Source organism: Dromiciops gliroides, chromosome 5 (assembly GCF_019393635.1).
Source record: "Dromiciops gliroides isolate mDroGli1 chromosome 5, mDroGli1.pri, whole genome shotgun sequence".
NCBI lineage: Eukaryota > Metazoa > Chordata > Mammalia > Microbiotheria > Microbiotheriidae > Dromiciops > Dromiciops gliroides.
In genome coordinates this window covers 93,784,528-93,801,052 of record NC_057865.1, presented here as the reverse complement: position 1 = coordinate 93,801,052, position 16,525 = coordinate 93,784,528, and the positions used below count along the sequence as shown (strand labels likewise).

At 41.3% G+C, this 16,525-nt stretch overlaps 1 protein-coding gene across 1 annotated transcript in view; it reads left to right on the top strand.

The window, feature by feature from the left end:
* The window catches only part of LOC122728051 (zinc finger protein 22-like), a 32,600-nt gene extending 27,092 nt beyond the window's left edge, over nt 1–5,508 (top strand). Inside the window, exon 2 of the mRNA XM_043966131.1 lies at nt 1,971–5,508. Within this exon, the coding sequence (XP_043822066.1) occupies nt 1,985–2,515 (531 nt within the window). The 5' untranslated portion in view covers nt 1,971–1,984 and the 3' untranslated portion in view covers nt 2,516–5,508. The remainder of the gene's footprint in view (nt 1–1,970) is intronic.
* Nucleotides 5,509–16,525: the final 11,017 nt, after the last annotated feature.

Genomic DNA, 16,525 nt, shown 5'->3' with positions numbered 1-16,525 from the left:
TTTGAGTTAATCTACAAATATTTCTTAACTACCCTAGTGAATGCTCACTTCTGGTAGTATAAGGATACAGAGAAACAGAAGGCATCATCACTGACATCCTCAGGGATAATAATGTGGTCTCCAGTTGTGGACATGATATGAAAAGTTACTGCACATTTGTAAAATAGTGTGGTGCAATGGAGGGAAACTGGCCTTGAAGTCAGGAGGCAATCGATCCACAAGCACTTATTAAGCACCTATGATATTTGAGGCACTATGTAATGTGCTTGGGGACCTGGGTTTAAGCACTACTTCAAATCTATTGTACTCTCAGTATCGGGAAGCCACTTGACCTTGCTCTTCTTTAGGAAACCTTTTTTCATGCTATTTACTTATTAAAATTATTTTATATTTTTCAACCAACAAATATCTTCTATCTCCCCCCATCATTAATAAAAGAAGGAAAAAACCTTATGCATAGTCAAACAAAACAAATTCCTTCATTTGCCATGTCCAAAAATACATATGTCTCATTCTGCATCCTGAGTCCTTCCATCACCTCCCTGTCAGAAGTTGGGCAGCATGCTTCTTCATCTCTCCTCTGGAATCATGGATAGTCCTTGTGTTGAAAGGAAACTTTCTTAGAATAGAGCTTACATATGAGTTGCTGGCCTATATCAGAGGAGGGAGATTCTGTACCAGGAACTCCCCATGACAATGGAGTCACAGTTCCAGATTAAGATAACAATAACAAGGGCAGCTAGGTGGTACAGTGGATAAAGCACAGGCCCTAGATTCAGTAGTACCTGAGTTCTAATTTGGCTTCAGACACTTGACACTTACTAGCAGTCTGACCCTGGGCAAGTCACTTAACCCCCATTGCCCCACAAAAACCTCCAAAAGATAACAATAACAACAACAGCAATGACATAGTGAGAAAATACTGGATTTAGAATCAGAGAATCTCCACCCAGATACTGGCTTTGCTACATCCTGGTTCTCTCTTTCCTCATCTGTAAAATGATGGGTTTGATCCAGACCACTGATATCAAACCCAAATAGAAAAGGATCCCTGCCCCTGTGGGGTCAGAAAACCACAAATTAACATTATCTATGTTGCATTGTATTTTATTTATTTTATTAAATATTTCCAAATTAAATTTTAATCTGGCACTGGGGGTATATTGGGTCTTGAGTTAACCACCTCTGTTCTAGGCAATCTCAAGTCTCTTCTAGAATTGAATCCTGTGATCTTATATGTAAAATGTTAGTAACTTCCTTAGGAGATCTAAGCAGGGAAATTTCCCTGGGCTAGACTGGTCAGAGAAAGCAGAGGAGGAAGAAGAGGAACCAGATGTGAGGGGCCTGGAAGAATGGGTGAGATTTGGAGGGGTTTTATTGGTTTTAGCTGGGGAAAATGGTGTATCTAGAGGTCTAAGGTTTATTCCATTTGGAGTAAACTAGTTTGCCTGGAATTGAGGCTGACTTCAGTGGAAAGAAGGCTGACTTGGGAGTCAGAGGATTCCCATTGGTTTAAATCCTTCCTCTAAGGCTTACTAGCTGTGTCACCTTGAGCAAGTCAGGAGCTCAGTTTACTTATCTGTAAAATTAGAGGGTTGGACAAGATGGCCTCTAAGTTCCCTTCTAGCTATAGGTCGATCACCCTGATTGCAATAAGGAAGAGTGGGAAGTAAAGCTGATTACAGATAAATTGTTGAGAGGCTGCTACTCTTCTCCAGCTCAAGAGGGTAGGATTAAAAGATGGAGAGCTGGACTTCTTCTAGTATAACTCCCCCATCTTACAGATGAGGCACCTGAAGCTTGGTGCCAATAAGTGGCCTGTCCGAATGAGACAAGTTATCAGTCCAAGCCAGGTCCTTTCATTCCAAATTTCCACACTGCCTCCAGCTGGGGAAGGGGGTTATCATGGAGCTGAGGGTCAGAACCACTTCATTACCCTATACCCTTTCTCTCTGTTCCTATCTCCCTAGAGGCTGGTGACTTAATGAATGGAACCCTCGTGCTTTTGGAAGTGCCCATGTCGGACCTGTCCCCCCCAGAAGGAGAGCCTCCTGAGGCACATGAAGAGGACAGTCCCAGTGATGAGCAGGGCCTCATTATCCACCACCCAGCAGAGGAACAGGCATACAGATGCCTCTTGTGTGGCCAGACCTTCCCTCAGCAATCTAGCCTGGTTCGGCACCATAAGGCCCATGCTGGACTGAATGGCACAGGGAGGGCTCTGTACATCTGCCCTGAGTGTGGCAAGGCTTTCAGCATCCAGCACAACCTCTCTGTCCATCAGCGTACCCACACAGGTGAGCGTCCCTTCCCATGTCCTGAGTGCGGACGGCGATTCAGCCTCAAACAAAATCTGCTCACCCATCGGCGAATCCATAGCGGCAAGAAGCCATACCAGTGTTCCCAGTGCAGGCGCTGTTTCCGAGAGTCTCGCTTCCTCTTTAACCATCAGCGTACACATGCCAGGATGTCTCCTACCCCACCCCACTGCTCTGGGGTCTCTGAGGAGCAGTGATACCACTTCTGGCCTGGCTGTGACTGGAGCTTTGCCCATGAGGGCTTTCTCGAGACTTATGCATTCGACTGTGGCTGGGCAACTGAGGGGTGAAGTGCTCACCTAAGCCAGGCTCAGTGTTCCAACTACTGTTTTTCCCTCGACCCAGAACACCCTCTGTAACAAGACTGCACACAGACAGCTCACTGAATTCACATCTGCTGTGTTCTGCTTTCCAGTCCCTAACCCTAGGGAGAGGTGAGGGAGTAGCTTCATGATGGTGGTGAGAGGCTGAAGAGAATGGGAGACTGACGGGGTCTTGCTCTCTAGTGCCTCCTGTGCCCTGGAATTCTTTGGACAGTGCATCAAGCCCTAGGATATCCCAACCTGCTGAGTATAGCTGCTTTGGCCAGGGTTACTTCTCCCCTTATTATCATCTCATCTGTAGCAGATGAAACCATTTGGGAACAAAGAGATCTGAGGCTCAGGGGTTTAGAACTCCTGGGGGTAACCATCTCACTCTATGGTGTCAGGGAGGAGGAAGGCTGAAAGATGAAAATTCAAGTCAGTGTAATTATTTTACTTCACTTTTATAGAATATATTTCTCAGTGTACTTGGAGATTGTACAAGTGAAGGATTACTGTACTTTCCCCTCCCCATGTATAATAGCTCATCTTCCTTCTGTTTTTCTCTCTCTCCATTTAATTTGGTTATGCCACTTATTCCCTGTGTGATCTTGTGGAAGTAATTTCACCTTCCTGAGCATCAGTTTTGGTATTGTTTCTGCATTCCCATTCCCAAACCCAGGCAGCTTGGCTCCCTGCCCACTGAGATGGGTGATAAAGGTTCTACTCTGAATTAAGCAGTGCTTTCCCACTGAATTCCCACTGAATTAAGAATCATTCATGCGCTGGGTAGGATGGCACAAGCCTGTAATCCCTGTTACCAGAGGAGACTGAGGCTGGTGGATCAACTGAGTTCCAGGATTTTAAGGTGCATTAGGACTAAAGCTTATCAGGTGTAAAGTCTAACACCGCTATGAGCAGGGGTGCATAAGGAGGGAGCCAGGTCAGAAATAGACAATGTCAAAGCTTCCATGTAGATTAGCAGTGGGGTTGGGTCAGTGAGTGGCCCTTGTACTCCCAGCCTATAACAGATAGGGAAACTCAGTCTTGAAAAAAATATATTCAAGGGATAATACAGACATATGTGAGGTATGGAATCAGGGTAGGAGAGGTGGTACTACTTAGGGAAAATACTGACAACAATGTGAACACATACAAGAGGCATATATGCCACTGGACCAGACTTTCATTCATTGAACCAAAAAATGCTTTTTGTTCCTAGATAAGGGAGCTTAGTCTACTCTTTCTTAAGGGAGTGTTGATCCTCATGCATATGGCTTGCATCAATTTACAATCATAGTCAAAGTGATTATCACAATAAAACTTCCTATTGGAATAGCTCTTTTTCCTTTTCAAAATGCTTTGACACCTTGGAACCTTATAACACTTGGGATTTAGTAAGATCAGGGATTATTGTGAATGTTCATAATATAACCCTGGTTATATTACCCAGAGGTTATATATACCCAGAGGTTTTACCTTGGAAACTTGAGGTACTGAAAAGACTTATGTGTAGGGAGACAGATTATCCAGAGTTCCTGAAGTGCCTGCGATTTTGAACGTTATATACTTCTGAGAAGGGCAGCCATGCTGAAGAGACTGGAGATCTGGATGAAACCCTGGTTGGGACTTTTGGGATGGTCTGATCAAGGAGCTTCATAATGGCTGCTGATCACCAACTGGCAGACAGATTTGAGTGGAGGTTATGGAGCCCGAGGCATTGATGAGAGCAGAGTAGGAACTGGACCAGACCAGATTAGATTGGTTATGAGTGGAGCCACAGATCATGGAAGGGTTAGTTGAGATGGGCATACTTGGTCCCTAACACTTTCTTTTACTTTTTTCTTTTACTAACTTTCTGGTTAAGTGGGCTGCTCTCCTTTTACCAATCTAAACTAATCTCTGTTGTGCTTCTCAACTCCATTGTTGAAGGGAGGGGGCAATAAGAGGAGAGAAAAGACTATTTTGTTCCTTATGGGATGTAGCTTCATGCATCTGCCTTTTTTAGGCAGTTGTTCCCCCAATGGCTAAATTTTATCCTTCATGCTATTTGAAGTTGTTATAAAAACATTTAAGCACCATCGGCCCTAGCTGGCTTAGTTGTTGAATGTTTGTAGCTTAGGAGTGAGGAAGGGGAACCTATTTTTAAAGGGAGGGACAAGATATGTCTTTTTTTCCTATAAGAGAGAATAATACTTTTATAACAGTTCAATATGTATATGAATCCTGATCATACTAAAGTGAAGGTGAGAGAAAGAAGAAAGAAGAGGAGAGGTGGAACAGAAGAGAGAGAGAGAGAGAGAGAGAGAGAGAGAGAGAGAGAGAGAGAGAGAGAGGAAAATCCTAAGAAAAATGAGCCAAAGAAAAAGTAGGGTAGGGGTGGAGTTGCCTTTTTATCCTAGGATTTAAACTTAAAGGGTCATCTGACTTCTGACAGGCTTAGGCTCTTTCCATTAGACAAAGTCCCAATTTTCTACCCATCTGCTGGCCTAAGGCAAGGGCAGTTCCCCAGCTGAGAGTTATAAGTGTGGCTGAATCTAAAGATGGTAGGAATTCCAGCTGCCCACCAAGGAGCCAGCCCAGGGAATCTAGTGGATTAACCTGTTCAGTAGAGACTTTGTCTTGTGAGGAGTCAACCTAGTTTAGCTACCAGTGGAGTGACCTACTTGAGGATTTCATGAAGTGAAAGAAATTCCAGGTCCTGAAGTACTAGGAGTTGTGGATTACCCTGTGCCACCTGTGTATTCTATATGGGTACTTCACTACCACTGAATCCTTTTTGAATTTACTCTTCTTGTGAATACTGTGTGTATATTTGTGGGAGAGTACAACCCAGGCCTTTTGGAGGAATGTTACACCAACTATTCCCACTGTACCATCTTAGTAAATAAATGCCTTTGCTAAAAGCTAATCAAGACTACTGGCTGATTGTTATTGGGAAACATGCTGGTGGGGATTCATGAGCTGTTAAGAGAAGCTGCCAACGGGGTTATCTGTTGGGGAAGTAGTGTCTAGTAGGAGTAGATAGAATACAAGATTTGGAATTAGGAAGACCTTGTTTCAAATCTTGTGTCAGTAACATGGCTCTAACAGTGCTCTTTTAGTTCAGGTTCCATGTTGGTATGAAGTGAGGCACTAAATCATTCACACAAAAGAGATTTACTTTGCCCTAATAGTGAGAATATAAAACAACATAGCTTCTCTAGACACAGTCTCCCTCATCTCCACAGGGAATGCACCTGGCCATTAGGGCAGGATATGGTGACTCATGTAGTCCACAGACATTTACCAAGTTGCCTAGACTTCATGTGACTGGGACCTTTTATGCCCTTAGTGTCTAGGGCCAATCAGATACTAGGATCAGTTTTGTTCTCTATCTCTGTCTCTCTCTTTCTCTTTCCCTCACTTAAATCCAATTCAGCGCAAGTCATGACATCACCCTAGTATCATGATCTTCTTTGAGTATGAAGGACAAACAACAACATCTATCTTCTTTCTATCTATCTATCATCTATCTATCTATGTAATGTTTTGGGTAGGAGGAAAGAAGCTATATCATGGAAATTCTGGTTCTATCACATATGCCTCATGTTTTCTGAGCCTCAGTTTCCTCCTCTGTAAAATGAGAAAGTTGTCATCCTTTCCAGCTCTACTCCTATTATCCCTAGAACTTGAGAGTAACAGCATCCCTCTGGAATCCCAACCCATCAGTGCAAGTGTAGGTTGGGGAGGTAACTGTGGGGAGGGGGTGATAATACATTTAAGTTTGGTTATCATTTGTTTTTCTTCCTCTACTGTCATCTTCTCATAATGAGAAGGAAGATCCTGGCTACATTAATGCATCAAAAGCTACCAGAGGGATTAACCATCAGGAAATATTGTTTTTAATCTTAAAAATATTTTATTATTTTCCAGTCACATGTAAAGATAGTTCAACATTTGTTTTTATAAGATTTTGAGTTCCAAATTTTTCTCCCTCCCTCTCTTCCCTCTCCCCTCCCCAAGACAGAAAACAATCTGATATAGGTTATATCACATATGTATATGTACAATCACATTTGACATATTTGTGCATTGGTCATGTTGTGAAAGAAGAATAAGAACAAAAGGGAAAAACTTCAAAAAAGAAAAAAAACAAAAAAAGTAGAAATAGTATGATTCAATCTGCATTCAGATGCTGTAGTTCTTTTTAATGGATGTGCAGAGCATTTTCCACCATGAGTCCTTTGGAATTGTCTTGGATCATTGTATTGCTGAGAAGAGCTAAGTCTATCAGAGCTGATCATAGCACAATGTTGCTGTTACTGTGTACAATGTTCTGGGGGGTTTTTTGTTTTGTTTTGATTTTTGGTGGGGCAATGAGGGTTGTAACTTAGCCAGGGTCACACAGCCAGTAAGTGTCAAGTGTCTGAGGCTGGATTTGAATTCAGGTCCTCCTGAATTCACAGCTGGTGCTTTATCCACTGTGCCACCTAGCTGCCCCACACAATAGTATTCTAGTGTAGTCATATACCACAACTTGTTCAGTTATTCCTTAATTGATGGGCATTCCCTCAATTTCTAATTCTTTGCCACCACAAAGACAGCTGCCATAAATATTTTTGTACATGTGGGTCCTTTTCCCTTTTTTTTATGATCTCTGATCTCTTTGGGATACAGGCCTACTAGTGATAATACAGGGTCAAAGGATATGCACAGCCCCATAGCTCTTTAGGAACAGTGGAAATAATTTAAGTATAGCCTTGGGTTGGACAGGTTGCATGTGTGCAATTTGAGGAATTCTGTAGCTAAATTCAGAGGCTCATTTTCCAAAGGTGAGCCACTAGGTGTTGACCTTTTTAGACACAATAATTCATAAAACTATTCATTGAGGCCTGGAAGGGTTGCCATGTCAGTACATGAGAGTACTGACATGGATGAAATCATGTATTTCCATTAGCCAAGGGAAGTTGAGGGGGGTGAGGTATAGTGGTACTACCCTGCTAAATAGGAGGAGGAAAAGAGGCACTAAGTGGCCTAAATAATCTATAAATTAGATATATTAGTGCCATTTTATAAAAAGAAACAGAAGCACCCCTGCCTTACCTGGAAACCTGAAGCAAAGATAGCAGACTGGCTGTGTGATGTAGTGGATAGAGGAATCTTGAGTCTTGGTATATAGATGTTGTCCTTAGAATGTAAGTTTCTACATTGAATGAGGGTAAAGACTGTTTTGCTTTTGGTTTTGTATTGCAAGTGTTTAGCATAATGCCTAGCACATAGTTGTTGTTTGACATTGGGGTAATGTCAGACTTGCACTGAATTGGATTTAAGTGAGGGAGGGTTATGCAAGGTCACCAACCTCACTCTCTCCAGAGCCATCTGGGTCCAGTGGCAAAATATATATCAGAACAACTGGAGATATCCCTGGATGTTTAAGGCAATTGGGGTTAAGTGACTTGCCCAGGTGTCTGAGTTCACATTTGAACTCAGGTCCCCCCAGGGGCCAGTGCTCTAACTACTATGCCACGTAACATACAGTAGGTGATTAATAAATGTCTTTTGATTGATTGGCTCTGTAACTAGCTTGCTGTGGGACCTGAGCGACATCCCTAAATCTCCTTTTTCTGGTTTCCTCTGCCAAAGGGCTAATGATCAGCCTAGCATAGTGGATAAAGGGCCTCTCTTGGAGTCAGAAAGCTCTGAGTTCAAGTCATGCCTCTGAAAGGAACTGGCTGTGTGACCCCGAGTAAGTCAATTAACCTCCCAGTGTCTCTCAGCAATTCTCACAGACTATAAATTGCAGATCGGACTGAGGCTGATCTGTATTGGGAATGGGAGGTTCCTTACTTGAAGTTACTTATACCAAAGAAATCATGTGTGTGTGTGTGTGGGGGAACAAAACAAAACAAAACAAAAAACTTTGTCCTGTTTTATTCAAGGAGGTATTGAGAAAGCCCTTTTCATAGATAACACTCTTCAAATCCAGAAATTTCAAAAAAAAAAATTAAAGGCTCTTGATGTCTGAATTAATTTTAATTTGTGCGGCAGCTAAATTTTTCCTCTTCAGGAGGTTATCATGCCTTATCCTGGAGATATACAAGCTGTGGGCATTGGACTTGACCCTTGGCCTCTTGGGTTTCCCCTGGTAGTGCTGAGCCTGTGAAGCATACCTTTGGATTGGCAAGATCTTTGATTCAGCAGGTCACTTACTACCAGGCTGAGAACATGACCCCAGTTCCTTTGGAGCAAAGCTTTGCTTGGCAGCCTAACTTGAATAATATGGGGAAATGTTTGATCTTCTGCCCCGAAGCAAAAACTTTGTAGCCCCCCCCCCCAACAACCTCAGAATATGTAGCTCCTAAGGCAAAGAAAACACCAAAAGGGGTTTGGGGTGAGATGGTGCCATGGATTAAATGAAAAACTCTCAGAGTCCATTAGATATTATTGTCAAGACAGACCTCTTTGTTCTCCACTCAGTGACAGAGCTCATGGCCACTGGATTCCACAGATACTCTTTTGTGGGAATTGCCATCTTGTCTACAGTTGGACTGATTAGAAAATTGAGTCCCAAAGAAGTTAAGTGACTAGACCAAGATCTCATGGCATCTTAAGATTGATGGTCAGTACTTAAACTAAGGTCTTCTATGGTATATAAGTGGTACTTGAATAAATTTTAATTTTTGTTTGGGGGGGTTTATAACATGCCATATCTTCCATAGACAGTAACAGAACCCCCATATCATTCTCATAATTTCTGAGCAGATAATTTGCTATCTGATGTCAGGTTTGTTCATTGTGGCACTTTTTATGACATCACTGGCCCCAATTTACCTCGAGGGTATCCTAATCATCTTCTAGGGGGGTTCCTGTTTGGGCCTGATATTTCTCAGCTCTCTCTGCTCTTGCTGTCTCCTGTTTGTTGTTACACGCTATGAAACACATTCTCTTCCAGACAGCCTTCATTCAGACACTGCTACTGTTGCCATCTCCTTCTCCTTCTTAGGAAAGTGTTACAGCTCTTACAGAATGACATAGCCAGGATCATATACCTTTGGTCTACTTGATACATTTCTATCTCTTTGAGCAGGATGAGCATTAGAATGCCTCTAGAGTTAAACATAGTCTAGGCTGGTTCTCTGTCTCTGTCATCTCTGTTGTCTCTCTGTAAGTGGGATTTGTGGAGATGGTGTTTTATTTTTGCCCATGTAGATTATGTGTGTACATATTGATTTGTCTGTGAGGTGCCTAACAGAGAGACAAGAATAGACATTTTTTAGCATTTCTTGCCCCTACCCTTCTCCAAGAAAGACTTTGATTCTTGCCACAAGGGGAAGCAAGAGGTAGGGGTCAGAGGCTGACCCCTCTACTTTTCTCAAGAGGGAGGGGGTACCAAAATAGAATTATATCTATCTGTTCCTTTAAATATTATTATTCTAGCGGAAGGAGCTTTTAGGTTCAATGATACTCCTGATCACTATTCTTTGGTGAGAATGGAGGGCTCTAAGATATATCCAATGTTTGACTCCCATCCCACCATATACCACTTCCACAATAAACACTAAAAGCAAATATTAAATAAACTCATTTATCTAAGTTGGTAGAAAAATAGAAATCAGGGAAATATTTAGATTCTACTTGGGGATATATATGCTAGATAATACAGAGTGAAGGAGCTCTCCATTTCCTTCTCTGGCTTATTTTACATGTGAGGAAACTGAGGCAAATAGGGTTAAGTAACTTGCCTAGGGTGGTGATCTCAGGTTTTCCTGATTACAGTTCTAATGATCTATCTACTGTTCCACCTAGGTGTGTGTGTGTGTGTGTGTGTGTGTGTGTGTGTGTGTGTGTGTGTGTGTGTGTGTTCATACCTTTAAGGTTTATGTAGTACAGAGGATAGAAGGCTGGGCCTAGGGTCAGGAAGACTCATACTCCTGAATTCAATTTATCTTCCTGAATTCAAACCTGGCCAGAATCCCTCCTACAACAGCCTTGACCATTTGTCATCTAGCCTCTGTTTGAAGTTTTCCACTATGACCACTGGAGAAAGTCCATTTCACTTTAGGGCATCTCTAACCTTTAGTCAGGTTTTCCTCCTGTTGAAGCTAAATCCGTGTCTCTGCAACTTCTGTAACTCCTCATTTTGTCATGGATTAAGAGGATACATTTCTCTGTTAAAGACCAAATCCTTGAGTTTCAGCCTCTCTTCATAAGCAGGACCCCTTTCTCCTGCCTGGTTCCTATCCTCTGCCTGGCCAAGTTCATATTTAGTTCAAGCAAATGATTAGATCGCTCCTTTCAGATACGTCTTGACTTCACCTATCTAGTGTACAGACTCATCCTTTAGGTCCTGACCTTTTGGTTTATAGTTTGTCTCCTTTATTCTGCCATCCAGCCAAAGGCTGAGCTGTGTACTTTTGGCTTCAGGAGGAAGAAAAGTAATTCTCTCCCTTTCTTATTCATTAAGCTGATTACTATTTTTGCTCAGTCTTATGGGGAATACAAATAAAAATCAGGCTAAAAATGAGGTCCCTGCCCTTAATTCACCTACCATCTAATAGGGATGGTAAGATTCCTAACAGAATCAACCACAGTGAAAGGCATAATGGGGTTAAGTGTCACATGAGTGATACCGATAAGAATCTGTAGGAATTTAAGTAGAGAGATACCTTGGGGGCTATCAGGGAGGGCTTCATAGAGAAAGTAGCATTTTGAGCTCGATATGCAGAGAAGGGGTCTGTGGACTTTCCAGGCAGAGAGAAACAATGAAAACAAAGGGGGCAGAGGGAGGAAATTGTACAGATTTAGGGACAAAGAATACTTATTCAACAACAGATTCCTGGAAAGGCACAAGGAGCCCTGGCAATTCCTCTAGGATTCTATCTTCCTATGGAAGATATAGACATAAATGAATGAATGAATGAATGAATGAATGAATGAATGAATGAATGAATGAAAATGTATTTATTGTAAGCCAGGCACTGTGCTAAGTGCTGGGAATACATATACATACAAGCAAGCAATTCTCTGCCCTCAAGGATCATTCATTCTAATGGGGAAGACAATATTATAGTGGAGGTCCAACCAGAGAGGTCAGAGTGTATGATGATTGGAGTAATAAGGTAATGGATATTTCCTGTTAATATCTCATTGACATGACATGACATGAGGCCATCACCTCATTTAAGATGAGCTCTAACACAGAAGAATAAATCTCTAATGGGTATTCTTTGACACTGTGACAGGGCCACTGGGGGAGATGCCAAGGTGACAAGGTAGGAGATCTTAATAATAATAATTCACTTATGTAGAATTTTGTGGTCGACAAGGCATGATATAAACATAGTGACTAGTTTGGGGTTAATAGATTCCTAACTGGTAGAGTTAGGTCTGAGACATGGGTTTGGGTCATATCTGAGCTGAATGGTTATTGTCTTTTCTTCCTACTCCCATTTCCTCCCTCCTCCATTTTATAGGCCTGGTTCCAACATACACCTTAGATGAAGCTTAAATGCTCATCTTCATTGATGTTATCAGTTTTATCAATAAGGTATTAACAGGTATGTCCATATTTTCTGTAGGAAGATGTAAGAAGAGTTTCAAATAAAGGTCTTATCTTTTAGCTATGTGGAGCTGCCCAGGCTTCCTGCCATTTGCAGACTCTACATTTGTTAAAAGTCAATGTGAACTTCTACAGTGGTAATGGGCCATCCAACAGATTTTAAAGCAAAATAAGATACATGTCCATGTAGCTTGGGGACAAAAGGAGAAGGAGACAGATAGATAGGAGGGAAAGATGAGAGGGGGATGACCTTTAAGAGCTAAATTAATTGAAGAGGTGGAGGGGGAGAGATCAGACTGGGAATGTGGTCACAAGCTGGACTAGTGGGAGACAAGTTAATAATTAAAGAGATTTCTGGCCATGGGAGAAAAGAAAGCTAGAATGTGATTGGTGGAAGGGGTCATAGTTACATCAAGGAGAAAACAAAACAAAAACTTGCTTTCTCAAGGCTCTAGGCCTGGGGATAGAAGGTCTCTGGTGGGGGTGAAGCAGCAAAGAAGCAATAAAAGAAGCCAGATTTATGTGTTAAACTAAGCCAAGCTGGAGTCTATGATCAACCTGTGTATCTACAATAGTTTTTTTCCTATGAAGACTCACTCACATTGTAGAAAAGTAGATTCTTATACTGAATGGAGTGACTATCAAATTTAATGACATCATCATAGGGCTGGATTCCTAGAGAGAAGACTTGTCATTTCCCTTCTTTTAATCCTTTGAGACATTTGGATAAAAAAGATTAGTGTTGAATGCAAGGAGACCATTAGGGGTACCCAGTAGGACCTGTCACAGAGGCTCATATATTTAGAATTGGAAGGGTAGTTAGAGGTCATCCAGTCCAAAGGGGTCAAGCAAGCTGACCCACAGCATTCTCTAGTGCAATGGGACCAGATTAAAATGTAACTGAAAAATAATTTACCCATTAAACAAAATTATAATAAAACATAGATAATGTTAATGTATAGTTTTCTAAGTCAGTATGGATCCTACAGGGCTCCTTATCTACTGTTTATAGGTCCCCACTTCTAATTGAGTTTGACCCCACTAATCTAGTCCAATTATCCTCATTTTACAGATAAGGTGACTAAAGCTCAAAAAAGGAAGTATGTGCTTTGCCCAAGATCACCCTCATAGTAACTGGCAGAACTAGCGTTTGAACCCAGATCCTACAAGTCCAGTCCTATATTTTTATTTTCATGAGATGCAGCTTTTTTGTGGAAATTGAGGGAATGCCTGTCAATTGAGGAATGGCTAAACAAGTTGTAGTATATGAATATAATGGAATACTATTGTGCTATAAGAAATGATGAGCAGGTAGATTTTAGAAAAACCTGGAAAGACTTACATCAACTGATGCTGAATGAAGTGAGCAGAAGCAAGAGAACATTGTACACAGGAACAGCAACATTGTGTGATAATTAACTATGAATTGCTTAATTCTTCTCAGCAATACAATGATCCAACACATTTCCAAAAGACTCTGACAGAAGATGTTATCTACCTCCAGAGAAAGAACTGTGTCATCTATTTTTCCTTCTGTTTTTTTTTGTTTTCCCCTTTTGTTCTGATTCTTCTTTCACATGAATAATGTGAAATATGTTTAACATGATTGCACATGTGTAACCTGTATCAGATTGCTTGCTGTCTTGGGGAGGGGAATGAGAGGAAGGGAGAAAAATTTGGAACTCAAAATCTTATAAAAATGAATATTGAAAACTAAACAAAAATTAAAATTTCATTACAAAAAGAGAATGCTATGAAGAAAATGTAAACAATGCAAACTAAATTTAAAAGTGTAGAGCACACATTTTTTGAATAGCCTTTTGTTAAACCGTATACCCCCTGCTTACACCACACTATTTTTTCTAAAGTCTGTCCACATCATATTTAGTATAATACATTCTTGGAGTTGGAAGACAATTTAAGAAGTCAATCCACTACCCAATGAAGTACATTTAACCTCTGCTATGACTCACCAACAGCAGAACTACAAGGAGCTTTGAGAAGGTGATAGGAAAGGTTTTTTTGGGGGGAAGGGATTGGAGTTGCAAATTGGGGACTTCTTGATGTCACTTGAATTTACCACAAAAGTGACCTATCTGCTCTGCCTATACACATATTGCCCTGCCTAATCAGTAACATAAGGAGAGAACTCTTTTAGTTATTTTAGATGACAGTGTGAATGGTAGGAAAAAAAAAATCTTAAGAGTACATTGAGAGAGGGGGCAGCTAGGTGGTGCAGTGGATAAAGCACTGGCCCTGGATTCAGGAGGATCTGAATTCAAATCCAGCCTCAGACACTTGACACTTATTAGCTGTGTGACCCTGGGCAAGTCACTTAACCCTCATTGCCCTGCAAAAAAATTAAAAATTTTAAAAAAGAGTACATTGAGAGAAGCATGTCAAGAACAAAGTCGATGATGATCCCAATGTTAAGCTCATATTTTTGGAAAAGTATTTTCATTTAGGGCATCAGACCATAGATTTAGACTGGGAGATGCCTTAGAGGTCCATGAGTATAATCCTTTTGTTTTATAGGTAAGCAAATCATGGGTTATAGAGTTGGAGTATCTTTCACAAACATATACAGAACATGGCAATCAGGGTAGTGGAGGGGCTGGAAATTATGTCATATTGAGATGGGTTGGATGAAGAGAGGATTTTAACCTGGATAAGAGAATACTGTACCTACCTCACAAAGCTGTTGTGAGGATTAAATGAGATCATATATACATATCTATGTAGTGCGGGCTGTACCCCAAATGTAGTATAGGGTTGTCATTGTGTGGCTTGAAGGGAGGTAGATTAGACATCTCCAATCTTGTCTCCCCTCACCTTTCTGGAAGGGGGACTTTAATTCCTTCCATGAAGAGAAGCAGGAAGTTGGGGCTAGAGACTGACACTTTGCTCTCCTCAGAAGGAAGATGTAATGGGCTAAATTATATCTATCCACTCCCTTAAATATTATTTGTCTAGGGGTATGTTTTTTAGGTTTAAACTATCTTCTGGTCTCTGTTTCATTAATGGGAATAACAGGAGAAGTTCTCTTCTCTACTCTGTCACTGATTTACTTGAGATTTGGGGAAAGGCTGACAAGACCTTCTGGCGTCATTAGCAAAGTTGTATGGGAGGTAGTGGAAACAATACTGTATCTAGAGTTGTAAAACCTCAGGATGAATCCTACCTGTGCTATTTACTCTCTCTGTGACCTTTACCATGTGACTTTGTCTGTTTGGGCTGCAGATTCTTCCTATGGAATATGGAGGGGGTTGGACCATATTACTTTTGAATTTTAAGGTCTTCCCAGATCTAAATTTTCTGACCTACTGTAATCTGCAAAATTTAAATCACTGTATATACAACTAGCAAGAGGGCCTGTTAATTAGAGGTTAGCCCACCAGAAGCTGAAACTAAAGCCTAATTTCCTTCTTTTCCTTGGCAACATTGAGGACTACAGATTTAGAATGTTGCATCCGTGGTGAGAGGATAGATCTTAAAGAGCCACCTTAGATACTAGCTAGGTGACCCCAGGCAAATCATTTAATCTCTTTAGGTCTCAGTTTATTATCTTTAAAATGAATAGATTAGACCTGATGATACCTTTCAGACCTAAATCTTATGAGCTTTTAATACAAAGTACCAGGGAATATCCCCTTCCTCTCCCTGAAATTCACAGGGCATGTGCACAAGGTAAGAATGAAGCTTACAGGTGGGTGACCTTAAGGGAGGAGAGAAGCTTGGGCCCATGAAGTAGAAGGGCTTGTTTTTTTGTGTAGGAGACAGAGGGTATCCAGAATAGATATGTTGAGAGAAGGCAGAAGTAAGGGTGGGTGGGGACCAGAATGGACCACTGAAGGCCAATGGAGTTGTGTAGAAAGGAAGTGAGTGGGAATGATGTACTCATATCACAGATGCTACAAGGGCCATCAGACCTGTGATTCCACTTAAGAGGCAGGTACTTCACTAAGTAAGATCAGTTTATGGGGACTGGGAATCAAACCTCTGGAGAGGGAAGCAGCTTATCAGTAGGGGCTCTCTATTACTTACTCAAGAGTTCGAATGAGACCTTTCTGTGGCAAACAAACCTGTTCTTTGTTTAATACTTTTGTTAGCCTAAGGATTTTCAGGGTACTTGAAAGCACTTTGAGAAACATAAACCAGATTCTGATGTCCCCAGGGAGGATCCTGAGTAGGGTCAATGACCACTAAGTTTATTACTATTATTATTGAGAGTTCCTCAAGTTTGAATTTAGAGGTCTGGGTCCGACATTTGTTTACACAAAGACAAAATCAACAGTCCTTTCCCTAGAGCAGTCAATTGGAATATGGCCTGGCCTCCTGAGAGTTTATTGTTCTTTTCTGGGGAG